Genomic DNA, 24986 nt, shown 5'->3' on the forward strand with positions numbered 1-24986 from the left:
CTGGCCTGCCCTAAACTGCTGAGAAGAAGCAGAAGCCGAGGAAGAGAAGGAGCCGAAAGTCCTTCCAGACTCGACATCCCTTCGGAGCCCAGCGGAGAAGAGAGGGCGGGAAGAAGGCCGGGGCCAGCCCACAGCTCCTCGGAGGGCGCGGACCTGGAGGAGGCGTCCCAGAAGGCGGCGCCTCTCGGAGGAAGTTGGTCCTTTAACTGCAGAGCCCCGCTGCCCGTCGCTTCAGCCTCCAGAAGCGAGCAGCGGGCACGCACCGGAGCCGTCAGTGCCGCGTGGGGTGTGGGCCGCTGCCGCGCTCAGCACCCGCGCTCCCCGCAGCCATGGGCGCCTCGGCCTCCAGCCAGCTGGACGAGGGCAAGTGCACCTACATCCGAGGTATGCCTCCCGGGGGACGCTTGGGACGGAAGGGCCGCCTGGGCACTGTCCCCAGAGGGGACATCCCGAGCAGGTGCCTGCAGCGCGCCCCGCTCTCCACGCCCCACTCTCTACCTGTGGGCGCAGGGTCCCCAGGTTTCACCCAGTGCGGGTGCAGCTGGCCGGTGCGCTCCGTGTCGGGTGGGGCTGGGGATGCTCGGGGGAGGCCGCCGGAGGGCTTGGAGAGACAGGTGCCGGCTGTGGGGTGGGGCGAGACCTCTTTCCCTCCTCTGCGCCCGCTGCCGCCTGCCTGGGGCTCTGCCCCGCGCCCAGAGCCCCGCGCCCGACCCACCCAGCCCAGAAACACCTGGCTTTCCTGTCCCTGCACTTCGCCGCAGAACACCGCAGGGGATATCCCTCGCTTCTAAAGTTTCCCTGGGGATTCCTGGCCTATCAAGCAGAATTTCCCTCTTGGTCCTGCTGGCCTGGTTTTGGTCCCGCGCAAGGCCGCAGCTATTCTTAAACTTCAGTGTCACTTGGGGGATGATTTCATTAGAGGCAGAAAGGGCAATGTCATTATGCTCCCAGGTTGTAGGGTTCCCTTCCCTCCCTTGTAGAAGGGAGGAAGCAAAAGAGGAACACGAACCTATTTTGTAACTGCTGCTTAAGTCATAGATAGGGAGAAACTCATTTTGAGAAACTTGCAGAGATGTGGTGATTCAGAAAAGAGTGCGAGGTAGAAGAGAAAAATAAAACAAGCTGAACTGAAACTGCAGGAAATCATGACTCTGGGTCTGTTTGGTCTCCCTGTCTTCCCTCCCCACAACCTTGCTCACAGCCACTACCTATTATTTGGTTATCTTGTGAATTTAGTGTTTCTCTGGTTTTAGAAACACCTTCTATACTAGGCATGAAACTCTAGAATGAAACCCTAATTCTGTAAAGAAATGATTAAGTTCTTCCTGATACCTCTTTCTGGCCCCTGAAGCTTTTGTTAAGAAGAAGGCATTTATTTAGTGTTCTTAATCCATATTTGTTTTTAGCCACCACAGCACCTAAATCCTTTTGGAAAGCCAGGGCACTTGAGCACGGTGTAATTGATTTTGCCGATTTCTGCTCCGATGTTTTTTGGTAGTAGAAGGTTATCCACAATCTATATGGTCAGGGGATAAAAGTTGGTCAAGTATCCCTTCACTATTGTTTATTTAAAATGGGAAAAAGGTGGATGACTTGTTTCTATTAGTAGAAGAGCTAAACTGAGCTGGCCTTAGTCTTACGCTTTTGGCTATAGCCTTGTGGTACAGGGGACTGAAAGAACAATGTAGTAGAATGCATGAGAAGGGACTTGCATGGATTTATTAGTAAAACACGTTTCTGGCACTTAATTTTATAAGACTTTATCTCACCAAAAAGCTTAGAAACACCTGAAGCTGGAGCAAGGCCATCTACTGTAATCATTGGAAGTCCAGCAATGAGCTGGTTAGCTTGCCTGAAGAAGACTTTATGGTCATGGCTATTGTTGATGCAAACATTGTACTCATGATAAGAAAATGTGTAATCTCTTTATTTCTGACATTAGATAATTACACATACAGAAGGATGAGACAGCTAGCACCCACGAAGGACTTAGGTGTCAGTCACCATATCCTCTAGTTTTGTTCAGTTTTATCTCCTCATTCTTTGTTTGGGAGGGCACTTTCAAGGTGTGTAGGGACAGAGGGAAGAGAAGAGTTAAAGTTAGAATACCTCCAGAGAAAATGAGATGTTGCCTCATTTGAGCATTCCAGCCTTGCCAAAGAAGAACAGTGCATTGGAAAAATGCATGGGGTTGTAAATTGTTAGTGGATGAATGAATGAAGGTCACTGGGACTGTGATGTCCTGATGTCATTGAAGCCCTGGATCCTGGGGAAAAACAAACAAACAAACAAATAAACAAACATAACCCCACCTTCACCTCTTTGCCCATCCTTTAGACTATATATTTTCAAGCTATGATTCAGTTGTAAGCAGAATGATTGAAAGTATGACAATAAAGTTTAAATACAATTTTATGACCCATTTCTCATACAGTAGCTGCCAGTGAAATATTTTAGATTTGAAAGCTCTTTATGTGGAAACAATAACTTGCTTTCAAGCTTGATAAACTTGCTAATATATGGAGAATAACTAGTCAGTATATGAGTATTTGGAGTGAGGTTTGTTAACTTAATCTTGTATGTGTGAAAAGCAGCTGTCTGAATCAACATTTACTTTTAGATGAATCATTTAACAGCTGCCACTTGGTTTGTGTGCCTCAAAAGTTTGTGTTAATAGTGATCTTTGTCACATGGGTGTTTTGAAAGTCCATTATTTCCTTGGATTTAGTAAATCTCTAGATAAAGGGGTTTCAGAAGTTAAGGACTTCGTTTCTAAAGATGTTAATTTTGAAAATTACTTCCACACTCATGTTTCTTATGACGAAATAAATTTTTAGGAATGTTCCTAGAAGACTTTCAGTAATTTCCCTTGATAAGATGTTTATTAATGAACAACAGAGACCAACTTGTAATACACAGGCAGTGTCATCTGTTGGCTTTCAGTGAGGACCTGGAAGTGTCCCCCTTTCATGAGAAAGAAAGCTCAGTGGCCAGTTTAGGACACTTTTCTCTCTCTTTTTTAAGGATTTTATTTCTTTATTTTTAGAGAGGGAAAAAGAGGGAGAAAGAAAGGGAGAAAAACATCAATGTGCGGTTGCTTCTCACATGCCCGCACCCAGGGACCTGGCCCACAACCCAGGCATGTGCCCTGGCTGGGAATTGAACCAGCGACCCTTTGGTTCTTAGGCTGGCACTCAATCCACTGAGCCACACTAGCCAGGGCACTTTTCTCCTTTTATGCCTTGTTTCCTTTTTCATTTTAAACCTTTGGTATGCCTGAAGGTGAACTATAGCTTCAAAAATATAGTGTTTTCCTGTTTAAGCAATTTTTTTTTCTTTTAAAAATTGTCATTGAACTGTAATTCAATGGGCGGGGACCGGTGGACACCTCTAGGCCTCATAGCAACAAATAGCAGTTAGGAAAACTGTCTTTGTCCTAGACTTACTCATAGTCAGCCACATGTAACCTGTAAAGGGTCCATTGGCTCCCTCTGAAATGCTCATCAGTGATCTGATACTTTGAAGTGAGAAATGAGTTTCAGCTTAAAGACAACATGTATTTCTCTAAGGGGAATTTTATCAGCTTTGTACCATAAGGATTAACTTAGGCGACCGTATAAGAAGCTTATGTGGATAACAGTGTCTAATGTGAAGTCTCCGCAGACGAGGTGAGTGAAAGGCAGGAGCGCTGTGCATACTTGCAGGCTACTCAGTCTGGATGTGCAGGGCCAGTCCACACATTTGCTTATTCTTCAGTCATGATTTGTTGGTAGGAGATGAGCATAAGACCTGATCTGATTTATCTGAATTATTGTGATAAAATGATCTTAGAGCTCAATTTATCTGGCTAGTAATGGTAGTAGGAAGTAGAGAACAACTATACCATTGCTATTTATCTCAGTTCCTAATTTGTAGAAATGGGTGGATTCTCCTAAGAAGTAGGGGCTTGCAGCTCTGCAGATGGGGAGAGCAGGGATGGGAGGAAGAAGGAGAGGACCTGGTATAAATAAAGCATAAACATGTATTGATCACATTCTATTTCAACTTAAAAAAAAGCCTTCAAGCATGCCCAACTACTGATGAAGCTAATAAGAGTTTAAAATTAGAAAAATGATTGCATATAGGGAATTTGTAGTGGCAATAATTACTTTCCACCACCTTTAGAGTTTGTGACTGGAAACCAAACCTTGGGGAATTTAATGTGAATTGAGAATTTCTTAGATTCAACCTAAATAAAGACGGGTAACTGAGGCAGATTAACATTTCCTCCTGGACTTGTGGAAGAAACAGTGACCTTCTTTCTTGGGTCCCCAGTCATGCTTTGATGGACTCAGAGAGTCAGATGGTAAGTCAAGATCTATCTATTCTTGATGAAACACCTTTTTTCTATGAGCATTGGCTGCAAGAGGACCATATCATCAAGGCTCCTTTAATGATAGTAAGTTCTAACGTGACAGTAGTGATTTTCTCGTTTTGATGTTTAAGTTTACTTTTGCTGTGGACTATGGAACTAATTGTAGGTTTCCTCTCCTGTAGCCTTTGGGAAAGTCTAAACTGGGTTCCCAGGTAGAAAGTGCGAGAGCAGGAGCTCAATTTGTAAGAGTAATTTCTAATAGACCTGAAATAAATGCACTGTGAAAGTTTTATAAAATATACAGTGTGAATTGTGGTGGTAAATTTCAATCTCCTAATGAGAACTCTTAATTTTTTTGTCAGTAGAGGTAGGTGCTTAACAAAAAAAGGTGCACATAGTAATCAGCATTGTGAAATGGGAAATGAGTCAGAGTGATGATAAAAGAACAGTGGAAAGGCAGATGAAGGAATAAGAGAGCATAAGTTACCTGCTGCAGTCTGTTTAAACCACTACAGTAAAGCTTAGGACTTGAGGGTTAAAATTCTAACAGTTGCAAACTAAAGTACACACATAACCCCCACCACCGCCATCACCGCCACCAAACAAAACTCCAAATGCAATACAGATTTTCTCCTTGGAAACTGAAAATTCATTTAAAAAAGAGACCAGCAAGTTGCTGCCAATAAGAAAATGCAAGCCAGCTTATAAAAGTGCCTATTATATTTTTTTGGTATTCCATGTTTTTTCTCACTTACAGGAGAGAGGGAAGGATTTAGGGGATGTGTGAACAATTAATTCAGCTTTGCGCATCGCAAGGTCAAGGCCCCAAAGTGTATATTTTTATGCTTGAGGTTGTTGGGTTGTTGATGTCTGTAGGATTAGAATAAATTAATAGTTTTAACGAGGAGCCCCAAAGTGATTTAGAAAAAGTCCACAGTTTGAAGGAATTTTGGAAGAAGAGTAAATGTCTCTATGCCAAACCATGTGGATTTTTCCTTCCATTTTTTTTTTTTTAAAATAAAATATAGGTTTGGAAAAGCACATGAAACAAATGCCGAGCTTGGTGAATCATTTTAAGGTGACCATCGCCCAGGTCTAGAAGCGGAAACGACTTCACTAGCTCCTGCAGGAGCCTTCATTCGGGGACCCCATTCCCAACCCTAGACCTTCTTGTCTCTCTCCAAATAATTGCTGTCTTCAGTGATCTCTTGCTGCCCCACAAGCTCCCCCAAAAGATAATCGCTCTTAAAACAACTAGTTATTTGCCCACAATTCTGCTCTCGGTCCGAGGTCCAGCTGGGCAGTTTTATACCACGTATTTCCCTGTGGGCATTCATTCGGCAGCCACTTTGCGCTGGCAGAATGGCTGGTGGCTGGCCTTAACTCTGAAGGCTTTCTGTGCCCCCAGTGGCCTTTTTACCTGTCTCTCCAGTAAGATATTGGACTTTTAAAATGATAGGTTGGGGTTTGCAAGAGTACAAAAGCTTCTAGAAGCTGACAGGGTTTCCTGTGTTTCAGGCCCGGAATGGCTCAGCATTGCTTGCTGCATTCTGTTGTTAAATCAAGTCTGGGGCCAGCCCCAGTTCAAGGGGTGGGGACTCCACAAAGTGAGAGATACCACGAGTTACGCATAGCTCCTTAGAGGATCGTGGTAACAGGCTACCACAACACTCACTCTTCCTAGATTTTGAAATAATGACACCCTTGTATTTCCTTATGGTTTTATCACCCAGCAGTGTATCTTTAAGCACTATAGTTTAGTCTTGCCCATTTAAAAAATATCTGCTTTAACTTTCTTTTAATCTGCAGTTTTCCCCTGCATCTCTTTCTTTTACCTGCAAATTATCTGTTGAAGGGTCTGGGCTATTTGGCATGCAGTTTTCTACAGTCTGGAATTTGCTAGTGATGCAAGTTCCACATGTTTCTCCTGTATTTTCTACAAATTGACAGAGCAACAGTGAGACTTGATCAGACTCAGGATTAATAGTTTTGTGAGGACTATAGGTGGTGGTTTGTCCTTCATCTGGGGGCACATAACATCTGGTTATGTCTCTTTTTGTGATTTTCGCGCCCATTGATGCTCATTGCCAGGACCCCAAAATTCACTGGGGGGTTTCAAATATGATGATATTCTGATTGTGTCATTTTCATTTTCATTTCTTAGCTAGAATAATTTTATAAAGTGCTACTTTCCTTAACAACTATTTGGTTCCCTTGTATTATAGTTCATACAGGAAAGGCAGGACTAGCACTTTATCCTTTCCTTTTATTTACCAGTTTTCAAGATAATTTATTGCTCTCCTGTCATCTTCTGATGGTGATCAAGTAAATTAAAAATATCATTATGAATTCCTGAATTCCACTGTACTTTTTATTCTCACTGAAGCTCAAATTTTCCTTTGACAATGAAAAACTCTTCAACTTGGCTTCTGAGTCCTTTTGAAATACCCCTAGTCTTATTGATAGCTTCCTTGCCGTCTGATAGGTCAGGGTATTTTACAGGTTCATCTTGTTTATTTCCTATCCTATCTCTCCATTCTCTATAGGGATACAGCAAAATACACATTCAACAATGTAAAATCCACAATATCCAGTATCCAATCAACAATCACCAGGCACATTAGGAAGCAGGAATATATCCTTAACTCTCAGGAAAAATATCCATCAACAGAATACATGTGGGAATGACAGATGTGATAACATTAACAGACAAGGACATTCAGACAGTTTTTATAAATATGTTCCATATGCTAAAGAGGAAGACATGAACATGATGAGGAGAGAAATGGAAGATACAAAAAGTAATTCCTCTCTCTAGTCTTTAGGAAAGAGCAATATGACTACTCTGTTTTTGAAGTCTGTTGGAACCTCTGTTGGAGAACGTGGCTGTCGTACCTGTTACCAACACTCTCAGTACATCTGGGAGAGGAGCAGAGCACATCTGTGTGTGGAGCCGCTGACATGTGCTGGTCTGCGGCCAGGACAAACGAGCAGGTGGCTCAGTGGGGAAACTGGGGATGTTCCTTCAAAAAGGACATTGTTAGTCATGGTCATGTGCTGTTATCTTTGGGGATCACACAGGACGGGTGATAATTTCTGTGATTAGCTCAAAAGAATTCAGAGGTTTTCCGCAATGTCAACTGAATGCATTTAAAAAAAAATTATTTCCTATATAAGTTCTTGCTGAGTGAGTTAGATGGATATGTCTGGACAATTGCCTGAACAAAACAGACACAGGCATGGAATGAGATTAAGATAAATTCTATTAGCAACAATTGAAAAATGTATAGTATGTGAAGAATAAACAACCTAAAATGGTTTCATTGGAGAGGATTACAGTAGTAACATTTATTAAAATGTACTGTTTAAAGTTAAAGTAAATGAGAATTTTATAGCATGACTAAGACTAAGAGCATGAGTGGAATGTCAATTCTTTTTTATTTTTTTAAATCTTTTTATTAAAAATTTTTTCAATTACATTTTACATTCAATATTATTTTGATTTAGTTTCAGGTGTACAGAATAGAGGGTAGATAGTCATATACCTTACAAATGTTCTTCCTGATATTTCCAGTACCCAATTGGCACCATACATAGATATTACAATATTCTTGAATATATTTCTTATATTGTACTTTACATGGGATGTCAATTTTTAATGAAAAGTGATAACTTCTAGTGTGAGGAATGATGATAATAATGAGAGTAAACACTAGTATTTATTGAATGCTTAGAAAGCGCCAGTGAGTAAATGTCTCAGAGAAAAGTTAACAGGATATCAAATGTTCTTTCAGAAATACCAAGTCTTGTCAACATAACTTATTCTTTAGTGGAAAGGAATATCAACTTGATAGGCTCTAAATAGTGACTTATTTACTTCATAAGCTAAACCAGTAATTTACCCCTTGGTATAAGTTGAAACATTTACTACACCCTTGCTTCTACCTCTTAGTTCTAAGTAATTGGGCTACTTTTTGAAGTGAATATTTTCAGTGGATAAGATTGTAAATAGCTGAATCCAGAAATTAAAATTTATCTAAATGTTAGCAAAATGCAATATGGAATTTACAAGGAGGAAAAAGCAGGCCTAGTGTGTCATTTTAAAACTTTAAGTAAAATGGTAGTTTTAGGTACCTTCTTCACTACAGAAGAAAATATTTATATTTGTGAAGAAAGCCACAGAAGACTTGTAAGTGGAGCCTTCAGACTTGAAAAACAGGCGTGATGATCTCCTGAGGACTCACTGAATCTGAAGCTGGATTCTCTGTATATATTGGTTCTGTCAACTGGCTGCCTTTAATTTCTTATATGTAAAATGGGATCAAGCAGTAATGCCCGGTGAGATGAAAAGAGCTCAGAAATGAAGGTAATATAATTCTCTGATCTCCCAATCCTACTATTATGCTAATAAATTTGTTTTTACTATCAGAAATGGCATCCGGCCTTCGGAGAGTGAATAATTGGCTTTCAGATGCTGCCAAATAATACCTATCTCACACATTTGTTCTGCAGACTAATTAATGTTTCCGCGTGTTTAAACACAATGCCTCTACAGAAGCAATGGCATTATAATTTGTTGGGACACTCCAGGATTGTAATTAGTACTAATTGGATTCTTTTCAACAGCTTGTTGCATTTACAAATTACTGCATCGAAGGTATTCTGCGATATTTATCCATTATGAAGGAGTCAGGCACAATGGTTTAAACAGGAGTCTTTAAACAATTATTTTCAGGTTCTACAATAATCTTCCCCTCAAATCAGGTGAGGGAGGCAGCAACACAGCTTTCCAGGACCGGTCGTGGGGAGGAACAGCCCCTGTGGAGTGCCAGGAATTCGCTCACGCTGGCTGACCAGTACTGAATTGAGGTGTCCCTTCCTTACGCAGAGTTCAGGGGCATCCTATTGGGAGCTTGCAATCAGCCACGCTAGGTCTTCTTTTGTTTTGCTTTGTCTTCAGACCCAGTTTACCAGGCCGTCTCTGCTAGTGCCCCTCTCTTCGGCGCATGGATTCTGGCTGCCGTGAGAAGCAATTGCCAGTGGCCTGCGCCGGATTTCAGTTGTATCTTAGACAGGGCTGACTGTTGAAAGGAACACTCCGCAGATCTCAGTAGCTTGTCATGATAATGCTTTATATCTCACTCGTTACACAGTCCAACGTGATTCTCCATGAGACAGAGATGCGGTGAGCCATCCAGGGACCCTGACTCATTCTGTCTAGAGCATTGTGTCATGGACCACCTGGCTGTCTGGTGAAACCTATGGGTCCCTTCTGAGACTAACATTTTTAAATTAAAAAAAAAGACAAAAAACACGCAGAAGTAGAAAAGAAACCAATTTTATGAAAATGCATTTATCAAAATATTTAAAAAATCTATAATACAATATCGTATGTGCTTCTTGATGTGTTCAAGGACAAGGTCTCATGGTGGGTCTCATACCTGCTGTCCTCTTGATGAACTGCTCTTCTAAGATACACAGCAAGTGAAATGTGCAGTGGGAGCATCTGCGATGTCTGTCGATGACAGAGTCACAAGTACGGCCATACTCTATTGTGGTTTGGTGCCTACGTACAATATTGAAGGAAAAGCTGAATTTGAGTTTGAAGTTAATAAAAATAATTGTTATTTCTCTCCATTCAACTTTCGGATCCTCCGAATTCTATCCACAGATCCCATAAGAGTCCACAGACCCCAGAGTAGGAATCCTTGGTCTACTGGCTCCGTTATTCTTAGGGCCACAAAGACCTTACCTGGATGCCCTGCATATATCTGCAGATTAGAGGAGGGACAGTGACAGCTCAGGTGTGAACATTTTATGGACCAGGCCTGGAGGTCCATATCTATTTGACCTTCAAGGTTCCACATGACACAGTGCCTTCTCTATCTGTTTTGCAATTTCCAGTAAAAGTCCTCTCCCTTTGCTGATTACCTCGTCCCTTTCCTTCCCTCATCATGTTGACACTAATATTTTAATGAATTGTTTTTCTACTTAAATGTATTCTCACTTTGAAGGTAGGCTATTTCCTTACATTGTGTTCAGGTAAGGAATGTTTAAGCCCTCTAAACTTGAGCTGTCTAATATGGTAGTAATCATACATGTATAACCATTGAACTCTTGAAATCTGGCTAGTTCAAATTAAGATATGATACAAGTGAAAAAATACACACTGGGCTTTTAAGAGTCTTGGTACAAAGGAAAGAATGTAAAATGCCTCATTAATATTGTTCACTAGCAATTACACATTGAAGTGATACTATTTTGGTTCTATTGTATTAAACTATATTAACATTAACTTAATCTGTTAAAAATTATAATGTGCTACAGAAATCTTAAAATTACACTTGGGGCTCACATTTGTAGCTCACATGGTATTTTAGACTGCTGTTTCTGATAAAGATTTCTAGAAGATTCCTAGAGCAAGGAACTTGAGAGAGAAGTGTCTAACCCAACCTCTTTATTATAATCTGAGCAACTGAGTGAGCGACCCCTGTCTGCGCACCTGGCAGACACAGGACTGGAACTTGGGTCTCCACACCCCGGGAGAGAGCTCTTTTCATGGTCCATGGTATTTCAAACAAGCTAAACCAAACCAAAAATCTCCAAGCTTTATGTTCCAGTCCAAACAGAGTGTACTCTAATTCAGAGTTATATGTAAAAATCCTGAGAATGCCAACTCTTTTTTTAAGCTTATGCATTATATTATTCAGCCCTAAATTTAACACTTAGATATAATGCCCCCTTGGTACTCAAGAATTGCACGCCCCAGTGGGTCGACAGACTGGCTGGTACTTGTCTCTCTGATAAAGCCCTGAGCCCATTTGCCTTCGTCACCAGTCTCTGCATTTCCCTCAGTTGAATGCTTAAGCTCATAAAGAAATGCTAAAGTATTCTTGCCTCTTTGTGATTTTTGTCTGAAAGGGATGGAAATGTGCGGCACCCCTAGTACTTAACATGACCACCCCTCTCCTCCAGCCAGGAGGCGGTAAAATAGATAGCTTAATTTTATCTTCTTCTATTTTCATTTCTTGGCTCCTGCTCAGGACTCTCTAGCCAAATTTAAGAGGATGTCTGGAATCTTTAATGACCTTTTGGTTCCAGACTATCCCTTCCCATGGGTTTTTCCTCCCTCCAACTCATTCTCCCTCTGCAATGACCGATTTTCATAGGATTGCATTTGGGCCATTGTGTATTTAAATTATATTTAGGATAAGAGTTAAGATTTTTAAAAGCCCCACTTTCAATGATACATTGCCACTATTTCCCCTCATAGGACTTTTTAATAATGTAAGTGATTTTGGATCATATACTTTGCTGTTGAAATTGAAATAACATAGTACCTTACTCAGACTTTTTGGAAAAGATTGTATGTCATCTACACTCTGGGATGTTCCATTTTCTCTGTACTTGCATTTCTCTGCATTTTCAGTGGTCTGTAGAATTCTAAGTTCTGAGAAAAGCCATAGGAATGCCTCCTGACACATGACAACATTAGCGGCTCACTTACCAACATGTTTCGTGTTTGGTATTTCCTTCTTCAATATTATTTGACACTTTCAGGAGAAAGTCTTGAGGCATACCATAAACTTTGCTTATTTCAGAGCACCGCAGCTATTGGCATCGGTGGATGCCCGAGAAAAAGGATGCATGCTCTTAGTGTTTCCATATGGTTTTTATGAAAACACATGATGCCTTGAGATGTGTTGGTAGCCACACTCAGCATTTCTCCTGGGATATTTTTAATCTCTTTATTGTTCATTAAAAGGAGAAATATATACATATGATATATTTTGCAAATGAGTGTAAGGCATTAAGATTTGTAATAAAAACTGTCAAAATGATATTTATTATATGTCTGCCCCATTTTCAGAAAAGTGGACAAAAATAAAAAGAACTTACCGAGCAGGTCAATCCTTACAAAACATTCATCATAAACGTTCAATGTGCGGATTTCTTGATTCTACAGAGCACTGGTTCCGCAGGCGCAGTTCCCAAGGTCAGGCACTGGCCTCATCGCTTGCTAGTGGTGCGGTCTTTTGAAGTTCTCTAATCTCCTCTAGCCTTGGTTTCTGCCACTGCAAAATGGGGTTCATAGTCGTGCCCCAAACCAGGACTGAGCTGCTGCACATTTTCTATAATTTATAGAGGTAAGACTCTAATATGTTCCAGACTCAGTAGAAAGCATGGACTTTTGGGACAAGGACATGAAATTTGGTACAAAAGTGGATTTTTGAAGCTTGGTTTTAGTCCTTACCATGTGACTTTGGGCTTGTCTTTAGACCTCAAGTTTTCTTCTTAGTGAAAGGGTTTTTTAATTGATTAAGACTCTCCGAAGAATCTTACTGAGGACAAACTTATAAAACTTCATGGATCACATCTATTTCTAATGATGAGACATTCATTTCATACCTTTCATCCTAGTCATCAAATGGAATGTGCCGTTCTGTGAACTGAGATGAACAGAACAGATAAAACTGCTCTCGAAGGACTTCATTATGGAGGCGGTAGCAGGGAGAAAGAAATAAACAACTAATAAAATGGTGTGTGGTAATAAAGATAGGAAGAAACAGGAACAGGGAAGAGAAAAGAGTGTGATGAGGGCTACTGCATCAGACAAGGGGTCAGGGAGTTCTCCTCTAACATTTGGATGAAGTGCTCGAGTAAGATATGGGAATATCTGGGGTGACGGGTACACCCTGGGTAGAGAAAATAGGAAGTTCAAGGCTCTGAATTGGAAGGCAACTTGTCCTGTTTTAGAAATAGCATTCTTACTGTTCTGAAGAGACACGAATCACGTGTGCTACCAGAGCAAGGGCAGGGAGGTGGGCGGAGCCACGTCACAGAGGGACTTGCAGGTCATTGCAATGACTTGGGCTGGAGAAATCATGGGGAGATCTGGGCACATGGGGAGGAAGGATATAATCTGGTATCTCTGACTGCTGGGTAGAGAACAGGCTGTACGAGGGGCAAGGGAGGAAACAGGAGGCCAGTTAGGAAACTAGAGCTGTAACCTGGGCCCAGGGTGGCTAGGGATAGGGAGTCGCTGGAGGGAGTGACAAGTAGTTGGGTTATCAGTGTATTCTGAAGGCAGAGCTAACAGGTCTATGGAATAGGAGGAAGTAAAGTACAGTGACTTCAACGCAACTCCAAGGTTTCTGACCGGAGCAATGGAAAGAATGAAGTTGCCACTTAAGGAAACAGGGAGGGCTGGGGGTGCACGTGAAAATGAAGAGTTCAGTTTTGGGTGTGCTAAGTTGGATATCCAAGTGGGGATATCAGGTAGACAGATGGAATAATAATAATGATGATGATGATGATGATGATGATGATGATGATAACTGTTGTTTGCTAAGCAAGGCCTTTCACTACCTGCCAGGCGCCATGTTGAAAACTTTATACGTGTAACTTCATTTCAATCCTCACAGTAATCCTCTGAAATAGGTACAGTTTTCATGCTCATTTTGCAGATGGCAAGACAGGCCCAGGGAGATTAAGCCTATGGGTAAAGCCACATATGTAATCATGAATGGATGGCATTCTCCCTGAAGCCAGTGCTTGTCTTGCGTACAGTGTCACTCTGCAGCCACGACAGGAGGGGACCGGACTCAGTAACTGAGCTGACTTCCTCCTTTCAAAAAGAGTTGGCTGAATGGCTCTATGTTGGCTACTTTGACCTCTTTGTGTCTTAATTCTTCTAGGCACCTTGAAGGTTGTTGAATTCTGGTCCGAAGCATCATTTATTATTTAAGAGCAGGAAGATGCTGATGACATAGCATTTACCACATATTTTACTTCTGAGGAATACAAATAATTTTTACTGCCATATACTATAATTTCAGGAGAGCAGTAAGAACTGCCGTCTGATGAAATGATTGTTTCCAAAGGAAATAAGCTTGGCTGCTGATCTATGTCCATTATTGTCCTCTTTTATAGCGGCATTAGGCATTGGGCCATGAATTTTCATTTCTAGCCTGTCCTCGTCTGAAACCAGCTTCTTATTTGTGATACTGCGAGCAAGTGAACATTTTCCCTCCATATATCATGATAGCCTTTAGATGAGGCAGAAGTCTAATCATGATGTTCTCATTTGCATAGGCATCTCCCTGACAGGTCATCAGATATCTTTATTGTTCTTGGGTGCATTTCATGGGCTGCTGAAGGCATGCATAAACATCTCCAGCAATTCATCTCCTTACCTCGTTTAATGGTCCCCGTTACACATCAGGGGAGTGATGGAGTGAGAAGGCAGTTTGTCCAGGGCCTGCCTGCTGCAGAATGCGGAGTAAATCACAGTGGAGAATCACTTACATTAGCTCTTTCTCATTATTCACGTACCTTTTGCAAATTTCTCCTCGCCAGGCTCAACATTTGTGGATGGCCTGGAAAAAGAAATTTGTGCACCTTCTCACCAACAGGCTCAGATTTTCCTTGTTTCGCGTCAAGCTAATAAGTGGTCAAGCCTGAGACCATCAACTCCTAAATTAAGGAAGGCTCTTCCACACTAGAGAACAGGGCTAAGACAGTCACTCCGGTTGGGGGTGAGTGGGCTCCTTATTCTATAACCCTTCATTGAAAAAACTAGTTTGGAGATAAAGCAGATTTAAAAAATCATTATCTTGAATGAGTTGTTTTACTTTATTTTTTTAATCTTTATTATTTTATTATTTATTTATTTTTCCTGCGTGGTGTGTGGTGTCCTCCCCTGGGCTGTGAGAATATATGACTCATAACCTCCTGTTGAGCTCATCTGTTCAGCCGATCGAGTCGTTTTAAATCAATACTCCACTGAACAGTCTCTTGATTGCTTCTTTCTTGGCTTCCACTCAGCGATGATGATGGCAATAGTGATGGTGATGTTCTCTGTCTGCCTGGTGGCACAAGAGCCTTATTTATGGCTGGCCTGTGGCAGAGCGCGGACCCCCACCCAGTTCTGCTTGATTTTCTATGAATATTATCATCCTCCATTTCCAGATTAGGAACTGAGACTTAAATTCCAGCTTGGGACTTTGCGCTCAAATATGTGTGATTTCTGCCTATTAGCATTGCCCTAGCTCAGTTTTGATAGTTATTCTAAGAAAAGTGTTACCACAAGATTAATAACTGCTTTGTTTTGAGAGGAAAACGCAGTGTACTATTGCCTTGGATCATATTTTTATACAAGTCTGTATACTGCTACTGAACACTATATCACAGACAATTCCCTTATCACTACTTCACTAAATATTCTTCTAAAGCATAAGTTTTATTGGCTGTGGAGGACACCAGCTTCCATATAGCCTATAATTTATTTACCCATTCTCCTCTTGTTAGACATGAAGGTCATTTTCAGATTTTTATTATTATAAATAACATTTTAGTGAGCATCCGCTAACACATAAATATTTATGTGCATCTGTGCTTATTTTCTTATAAGTACTTTTTAGATGTCAAAGAGTGTGAACAATTTTAAAAATTACAGCTTTAAAGTAAAAGGCACAATAGAAGTGCAATCTGTTAGTCACGCTGAATTTCTTAACCTTCTGGCACACAGTCAGTAATCTGAGCTCTTGATAGCGGAAAATTTGTCTTATTTTCCTACCCACTTTATATTCCATGATCTGTCCTCAATACTTGTTTGTTGAATGAATGAATAAATTAATAAATATGTGCTTTGAACTGGAGCTAACTGAATCTACATCTCTTTCAACAGAAATGTATCTGAATTAGCTCTTTCTCAGTACCATATTTACCTATGGATCCCTCGGGGAAAAAATTCCATAAACGTATGTAATAATGATTATAGTATTTGACAATTCTTATTCCTAAGGACCTTTCCATCTTGTTACATACTCTTGAATATCTTGATTGTGTTTACCTGGGAGTGGCCGAATAACTAATTAATCTAAGAAATTGTTTTCATTCCCATTATTTTTCCACTTCGTCACTATTTGGGGTCATCACTCTATAAGTCTCACAGTTTAAGGAGATTTTGTTAAAAGAACAAACATCACTTGCTTGCCCCTCAGGAAGGAAATCAAAAAGTAGTTAAAAGTCATCTTAGCTTGAATGCTCTTACTAAACCCCGTGAGTGGCTTTCAATACAGGGTATCCACTGGGAAACTTGTTATCTCCTAAAGCCAATCAGTCCATATTTGGACAGCTTATTTTGTTAGTGAACTGAGCCTGAACCGAATTCTTCCTCGATTCCATCCTGCTTCTTGGCTCACACCTGGCCCCTGGCCCAGGCCCTCTGCCCCCTCCCTCCTGCTCAGCACCAGCCAGCTCTCCCTCCTCCAGCCCCTGGTCAGCTCCCAGGCTCCTGTGCATGTGGGAAGGGGGCTCACCCTGTGCCGAAGCCAGATCTCTCTATTTTTAGTGTGGTAAAATATACATGACATACTATTTATCATTTTGACCATTTATAAGTATACCATTTGGTGGCATTAAAATATTCACCATCTTTTGTAACCATCACCACTGTCTATATGCAAAATTTTTGCATAATTCCCGATGTAAACACGTATAGCATTAAATAATAACCTTTATTTTACCTTCTGTCTGTGAACTTGTCTATTCACCGCATGTAAGTTAAATTATACAAGATGTATGATTTATCCCTCTGTATCTGAAGCTGGACTACTTTTTACTACAACACCCTACCTTCACTATATTGTTCTCCATCACAAATGCATTTTGCCTATTTAAGCTTCCTCAACCAGTTTGGTTCCAAAACCTGCCACACTTCTACGAAGAGCTCAAAGGTTTTGCCTGCATGTCATTTGCTTGAATAGAAAGCCAGGCAGGAAACACTTTCCTTTGTCTTAAACTCTAAACTCCTCTTCAGGCAATTTCTCCTTTCTGTTGTACCAGATTTGCTTTAATGAAAATATGAAGAATGGAGAATATAATCCCCTCCCATTTCTAGTAGCAGTCATTCTGGTTTTGATCCTGCTTTTTTAAAAGAAAAGACTCTCTTTTTTTCTTCAATAAATTTGATTGTTGCTTTTAGTTGGAAACAGATACTATTTATGATCTATTTTTTTATTTTGAAATTTCAAATCATCCCTTTAACAGCAATTCCATAATCTTTCCTGGTATTAAAATTAAGTTCAAAAGTCTGTAGATTGCAAAATCTGCATTTATTTTTCCTCGTTTTAAAAAAGAATCGGGTCTACATTTGTCTATTCAGCTCTTCCAGAACCTCTACTGGTTGGTGATAGCTTAGAATCTTGTTTGTGAATGTTCTGAACACACCGGATTGTCGTAACTTGACAGTGTCCTGCTGCTCTCTTTAAATCTCTTTTATCAATCTTGGGCTTTCTTTTTCTCTTATATTTAGTCTTCTATTTCAAGAATGAAAATCATTTTTTTTAAATTTATTGATTTTCAAGAGAGAGAAGAGAGAAGACAGGGAGAAACATCAATCTGTTGTTCTACTTATCCACGCACTCTTTGGTTGATTCTTGTATGTGCCGTGACCAGGGAACAAACTGCAACATTGGCGTGAACTGCAGCCTTGCCATTTAAGGACGATGCTCCAACCCACTGAGCTACCGGGCGAGGGCTAAAACTCATTCTTCATGGAAGAGAAGACGAGGATAAAAATAGCAGTGGAGCCGTTTTTCTTTCTCTGTGTTATTCCACCAGCATCATGTCACTGGTGCCATACGTCTCATTTATCTCTCCCTGGCATTCCTTTAGTTTTGAACATTACGAAAAGAACACTTTGTTGTACTTAAAAGTTGTAGGTCTCGATCTATCTGTTACTATTTTTGGAGAGCCCTAGCACTCTCTTACATTTATTCTCGGCAAATGCCCTTCTCTATTTTTTTTATACTGGCCCTGTTGAAATCAGAGGTCATGATAAAACTACATACAGGAACCCCTATCCCTGTCCCTTGATGGGCTCACAATACGTGATTGTGTAGACAGGGTCATAGGCCATGTGGGCAGAAGGGCGCCACTCAACCCTCTGTCAGTCTCTTGCCCCAGAGTCATCGTCCTGTTTCTGCCGAGCCTTGTGAATTCTGCCTTCCGGAAGTTCAGGTTTTATAATCACAGTGTTGACCACCCCCCCCCACCTGACTATCAAAAATGCCAGGATATGAGCCTTTTTTCTGTTGCTGTTGGAATGAAGTTGGACAATTAATTAAAAAGACAGTTAAAGTAGCATATTATGAAAAGATCATATGTCTTGAATATTTTAATTTAAAATATATTAGGGAAAGAAATTTATTCATTCCCAATCTTTCGACATAGGGCAAAGATCTTTTTAAAAAAAATTGATTAGGCTTCCCCATTGTGTTTTTTTGTATTATTTATAATTTTCAGTTTTTATTTCCTTTAAGTTGGGCAGATCTTGTTTAAAAAATCTGATCACAGCATCCAAAGAGACCTATTTTTTGGGGTGGGGGGGTGGTTTTTCAAAAGATGTTCACTGTTTAATTGCCTATACCTAATTTAACAATACTTTTTAGAACTCTTTATCAAAACCTTCCAAAACATTTGACTTAGTTAACAATAGTTCTTTTCCTCTTGCACTAACAGTTAGTCAGTTTGTATAATATTAAATTTAAATTACTTATCCACAGTAAGTGCAGCTGGGATGAACAGATTTGGAAGGAAGCACAACAGACGTTTGATAGGCACACAACTTGGAGGTGAAGCAGAGGTAGTAGAGAGTAGTCTATTGAACTTGAACCCTGGGACCCTGTTGCATCAGCAAGTTCATTTTACAAAAGAATCATAAGCCATGGGTAAGTAGAGAGTGGTTAAGAGGGCTCTGTCATATGCTATAATGACATCATTACTTTTGCGCAAGCTTTGTTCTTTCACTTCACTAGCTGTTTAGAATTAGATCCAAGTAGCAGTTCCCTTGGTTACCTCTTCTCTGTATAGAGAAATAAAGTTGTCTTCCAGTCCAGGCAGTCATTTGTGAGACATCCTGCTTTCATTTTAGCATCGCCAATCAAATATTCAGGTCGTTGAAGTTTCCCATCTCAACTGTTTCGTGCCCCTGGGCCAACATTATAAACTAAATTAGGAATGTGTCATCCATTTCTCCCATTGGGCCATACAGTCTGTTAATTTCAGCTTCATCTACAACGTGATAGCTTTTCCTCTCATTTAACCCTTATTTGAATGCCTCTTCATCATCCTTACCACCTAAGTTCATGGATTTTTCACACAGATGATGAGTGATATTTCTTTATGTCCCTTCCTTACAGATATTTCTTTGGATTACTACCAACTCCTAGTAATTATTATGAGATTGTTTTTATCACCTTATTTTCAAGTTGTTGTGCTCTGTACTGGTCCCACACAACAATGAGGCCCTTGAGAATATCATTTTGGGAACTTTTCCCAGTTGTTTTCTTATAGGAGTATTATGGCTCTCCCTTAGCTAGTCTTCTTTTTCTCACAACATGACTGCAGACCATTCTGGTAACTGGTTTCATGGTTCTACGTGCACATCGCTTTCCTTTTTCTTCCATATTTAATTTAAAGACCAACAAATCATCTTCAAGTCTTTCTTCCCTGTCCTCATGAGATGTACTGCAACCCTCCCCAACACCCATCACTCAAGTACATTACGGCATCACACAGAAAATGACACCCTATTCGCCAACCACCTTTTCATGGTAAGCTGTTCACTGCTTCAGTATTTCCTCTCTTCCAAAGTCCTAAGCATTGACAGGAAGAGGCATCAGAACCCCGCTTGTGTTCCTGGGTCTTGTAGTCTCCAGCCTATGACTTCTTAGGTGCAAATGATTGTCGTTGTGTGTTCTAGTGAAGATGCAAGGACTGAATAATGGGTTAGTGGGGCCTAGAATATTCCAGTAGACTCTTGTATTCTAGAACTGTTCCAATGAAGATGGGTAGCAAGCATCATTGACCAAATCATATCTGCACAGAACCCTTAGTACTCCCAATTGGGAGAGGTGACGATTACCCATCCTCTTCTTCCCAGGGCTGCAGCAGGTTCCTTTCTTCTGATGGTGCTTGGAGGTCTTCTGCACATGACTCCTGATGCTCCACGCACACAGAGACAGCAATTGGCAGTGTCCACAGAGGCTACTGTATAGTGATGGCCGTACAATAAGGCAGGGATAAGAGGAGTACATGAGTTTTCCACATTTTTTTTTTTTGGAAGATCATCCTACTCCTTCTACCTCTGATTTTATTATAAGCTTCAAATCCTGAGCTTTCTTTCCCCACTATGGGTCATATTCTCCCACAGAGAACCATATACTCGTTTGTATCACCCACTGTGTCTAGAATAGTGTGCTAGAGAGTTTAGCACTCAATGAAGATTTTTAAGGTTAATTCACATAAGAGCAAAGATTTTGGAATTCATTTTTGAACAGTAATTTGCATTTTACTGAGCTATTGGTTTTGACTTGCTATACTGCATTTCCTTAGCAAGCTGCAAGTATTCAGCGGCAAGAGATGTGGTCAACTTATAAATAGCATGGTAGTTGTTTTGTTTTTGTTGTCATTCAGCATAAACATGTGCTAGCTTTATAACTATCAGATACAACTTCTGCTGTATCTATTAATACAATAGAACTTTCTCTCTAAGAAATGGCATCAATGCATTGGTATATTAAAGTTGCTGTGATTGTGGACCTATTAATTCTGAAGTTGCCATTTTAAAAAATTGAATTTAAGTCTAAACTAAAATGTTACGTAGATTTAGAGGCCGTTTCCTCTTTTCCTTTACTCTTCCTGGACAAGCCCATTGTTTCTGCGTTAGTTGGCCAATGCAGGCTTCCCATAGAACTCAACTCATTCTCATCCAATTTTCTAACAGAATATTATTCGTCTTGTGAGCCTCAGATGGATTCTTCACAGGCATCCAAGTCAAGGAGTTTTCATTTGGGGTCAGGGAATTTGAAGTGGCAGAATTCTATGTTTTTTTATATTTTTCGGGCACCCAAAACTTTCAGCACATTATTAAAGGGACCTATGACCCAAAAAGCCAAACTGCTTCCCTCAACATCAGAGGTTAAGAGAAAATGTATCACTTTCTCTCTAAAATAAGCAAAACACTTAGCTCACATTCTCATTGATGTTCTTGTCTGTATATGTTTCTTTTTCCTATTCTGGGTTGAGGATTTTTCTGAAACATCATTGATTTTCAAGTCACCTGGAAGCATTTGATGTGACAAGTTGCAGGGGCTGGTTTCATTGTTTGTACCCGGGCATGAGAGCGAGAGACTGCTCCCGCCAGCCATGGCCTCGGCGCTAAATGTGGGCAGTTAGTCACACATGTCAGCAGGCAGTGTTCAGGGCAAACATGGATCTTTCAAAAATGGCAGTTCTCACAGATGTTGACTGAGGATCCGGGGACCTATAAAGAAGATAGAGAGTGTCACTGCATTTTTGGGGGGATAAAAAATAATGAAATTAGGTTATTCTATTTTATTTATTTTCTTTTTTAATTGTTGTTCAATTACAGTTTTCCCCTCAGCCATTCTCTGGACTTCCCTGTTGCAGCAACTGACCCCATTACTCTCCCCTGTCCTCCCCTCCCCCCGCCTTCCATTTTCAATCCTCCCCCACCTTCGTTCATGGGCCCTTTATACCAGTTCCTTGACTTGACCCTTCCCCGTCTATAAAGAAGTGTTAAAACTAATTTAGTACGTAGAGCCTGTCCCAGGATCCTGGCCCTGAATGTGGCCCCTGACTTTTATTCTGGATTCTGAAAGTGACCGGGAACCTGGTGGTCTTCTTTCTAAAAGGGCTTTGTCATCTGAGGGCTGCAATGTTGCTGTCAGGGTCCCCGCCCTGGAACGCAGCACAGCCCAGCTAGTAGGAAATTATTTTCTTTATTTTTAAAGATTTTACTTATTTATTTTTAGAGCGAGGGGAAGTGAAGGAGAAAGAGAGGGAGAGAAACACTGATGTGAGAGAGAAACATCAATTGGTTGCTTCCCTTGCACATGCCCTGACCGGGGACTAAATCTGCAGCCCAGGCATGAGCCCTGACTTAGGATTCGAACCTGTGACCTTCTGCTTTGTGGGGCAACACCCAACCCACTGAGCCACACTGGTCGGTGCAGGGAAGTGATTTTCTTGATTGAGGGGTATTCCGCGTTGCCTAATAGATGGGCAGAAAAGCATTTCTAAGCTCTAAAAGCGCTCTCCTGTAGGGTTCCCCTGAGCATCTGGCTCCCTGACTTCCCTGAGCAGCACTGCCTCTTGCTTCCCTCTTGCCTCGGGACTCGTATGTACTGTGTGTGATCAGAATATGGGGGGAAATGGAAAGGAATTTTCCTTAAGGAGCTGCTGGGGTCAGAAAAGTTAGGTAGGGTTGAAGCAAATACATACAAGCAAATCATCATCTTACAAAGCTTTTCCTGTAAGCCAGATAGGATTTCTAAACAAAGAAATTAAACAGACGTTGTTCTTATAATGAAAAAAAGAAAAGGAAACTCTTAGTATACTTTTACTGTACATATGCCCAAGATCAAAGTTTACCCATTAAATGTATTTATAACAATTTCTTCAAACAGGCGATGAAATTTAAGGCGTCTGTCTATTTCACTTGGGTCCCTCCTGCTGTGCCACAGATTTCCTCCAAAACTAGGTGTTTTTGTATTTCATAACCTGCAAAATGCACCTTCTGTTTTAAACTGAAAACAACTAAATGCACTTTTAAAACCATAACTCTAATATGCGCAGGAAGATAGAGTAATTAGTATATTCTCTTTCTGATAGCGTATTATTACATTTCTTAGCCTACACAGCTTTCATTATGAACTATTGGTTCCCTGAGACATTGTTCTACAGGTCAATAAATTCTGTATATTTGAGTCAATGATAACACAGGGACCACAGGAAACTTTAAGTTGTACCACTTAAATTATTTTTAGTGCAAGCCTTATTGTGTACTATGTCTTATCTTAGTATAGTTTCTGTCATTGGCCCCTGAACTGTGGAAAGCTGAATCAAGAGCAGTCCTCTATTTTAGTGTCACCTGTCATTGAGTTCTTTCCATATCCTTCCTTATGGCGAAAAACTTCCCTCTTCTCCTGAGGACCGTAAAAATCCTTTTGGTGTGAGACTCAGCCGTTCTCCGGACTTCCCTGTTGCAGCAACTGACCCCGTCAACTAGCCGTAACCTCAGACACTTCAGTGACAGGATTGCCCACTGTCACATCTTTCCAGGCCCTGCAGATGCAATGCATGTAATACCTTCATGCAACTTTTTTCTTAATGAGGATTGGGGAGACCAGACCTTAATTAGGTCCAAGGAGGTGAGCGACCCGTAGAAGGAATGGTTGAATAATTTGCTACAAATTAGAACAAATACGGTCACCTCCACCTCCCAGCAACTGACCTGTCGCTTAAGCTCAGTTATAGGTGCATCCCTGAGACTGTTGTGAGAGCATGACAACAGATACCAGTCTGTGATACCATTTAACAAGGTATATAAGGACACTCTAGTTGGATTTTTTTAGAAACCAGAATAAAGTAGCTAGTATTGTAAGGTATATGGGTTATGTTCCCTCCCCCTGATCTAAATTCAGAAGGTACGTGAAAACGCCTCCAGATTCTTTAAATAAAAGTGCTGACATTTTAGGTGTTTAACTTTCCTAATTTAGAACTAGACTCGTTGGAGTGGAGGTAGAAAAGACTACCAAAGAGCTTCAATTGGCTTTAGTTTTCTCGCCTCAACTTCCTTTCTTTGTTTAAACTCCTTTCCCTTTTTTTTTTTTTTTTCCTGGTTTCCAAATCCCTAAATGATTTGGGTGTTGTTATAAGGGATGACTAGAGTCAATAAAACAGGTATCACATTTTCCCATATTGTGAACCAGAAAATAAATGGGGCACAAGAAAGGGCAGAGTACTTGTGACAACATGGATGGATCTTGAGAGTATCATGCTATGTGAAGTAAGTGGAAAAGGATCAGAACCATATGATTTTACTCATATGTGGGGGATAAAACAAAAAGCAACAAACAAACAAACAAAACCCCATACCAACTCCTAGACACACACCACCAGGGGAGAAGGGGGCGGGTGAGGGGAGGAGAGAGGGCTCAATCCCATGGTTTTGGAGGGACGTCAGACTGTGGGCGGTGAGCGTACAAGGCAACATACAGATGGTGTGTTACAGAATTGTACACCTGAAATTCAGATAATGTTATTAGCCAGTGTCACCCCAATGAATTTAATCTTTGAAAAACTCTTTAAAGAAAGGGCAGACTGAAGTGTGTCCACACACCCTTTCTCTTGCATCTATGTTGCCCCTTTAACCAACAAGAGATGCACGAAGTCAATCCATCCCACTCAAGCACAATGAGTGAAACATTGGTGATAATTTCACGATATCTTTTTCATTCAAAAATATAAAGCGCCTTCTTATATTTTTACAGAGGTTATTTATTTCATCTGTTAACTGAGAATGGAGAATGTGCCCAGGCATTTTTACTCATGGAACTAATGAGAACAAGTCTTTAAAAAATTATTATACAAGCATTTTGCTTAACTTTCTTGCCAAGCGCCTGCTTTAATAGTTAAGTGAATGTGAATCATGTCGTTGTCACACGGTTGTAAGACAATAACAGTCCTCTTCCCAGCCCTCCACTGAAACAGGATGCACTGATTTATACCAGCTAGGCTCCTATATACCTACCACTGTGTT

At 40.7% G+C, this 24986-nt stretch overlaps 1 protein-coding gene across 1 annotated transcript in view; it reads left to right on the forward strand.

Annotated features, from left to right (window-relative positions):
- Window positions 1–205: 205 nt before the first annotated feature.
- The window catches only part of NIBAN1 (niban apoptosis regulator 1), a 121416-nt gene continuing 96635 nt past the window's right edge, over window positions 206–24986 (forward strand). Inside the window, exon 1 of the mRNA XM_054587660.1 lies at window positions 206–384. Coding sequence (XP_054443635.1) covers window positions 330–384 — 55 coding nt within the window. The 5' untranslated portion in view covers window positions 206–329. The remainder of the gene's footprint in view (window positions 385–24986) is intronic.

This window comes from Pteronotus mesoamericanus, unplaced genomic scaffold, assembly GCF_021234165.1.
Source record: "Pteronotus mesoamericanus isolate MK-2021 breed Mesoamerican mustached bat unplaced genomic scaffold, CSHL_Meso_final scaffold_1186, whole genome shotgun sequence".
Lineage (NCBI taxonomy): Eukaryota > Metazoa > Chordata > Mammalia > Chiroptera > Mormoopidae > Pteronotus > Pteronotus mesoamericanus.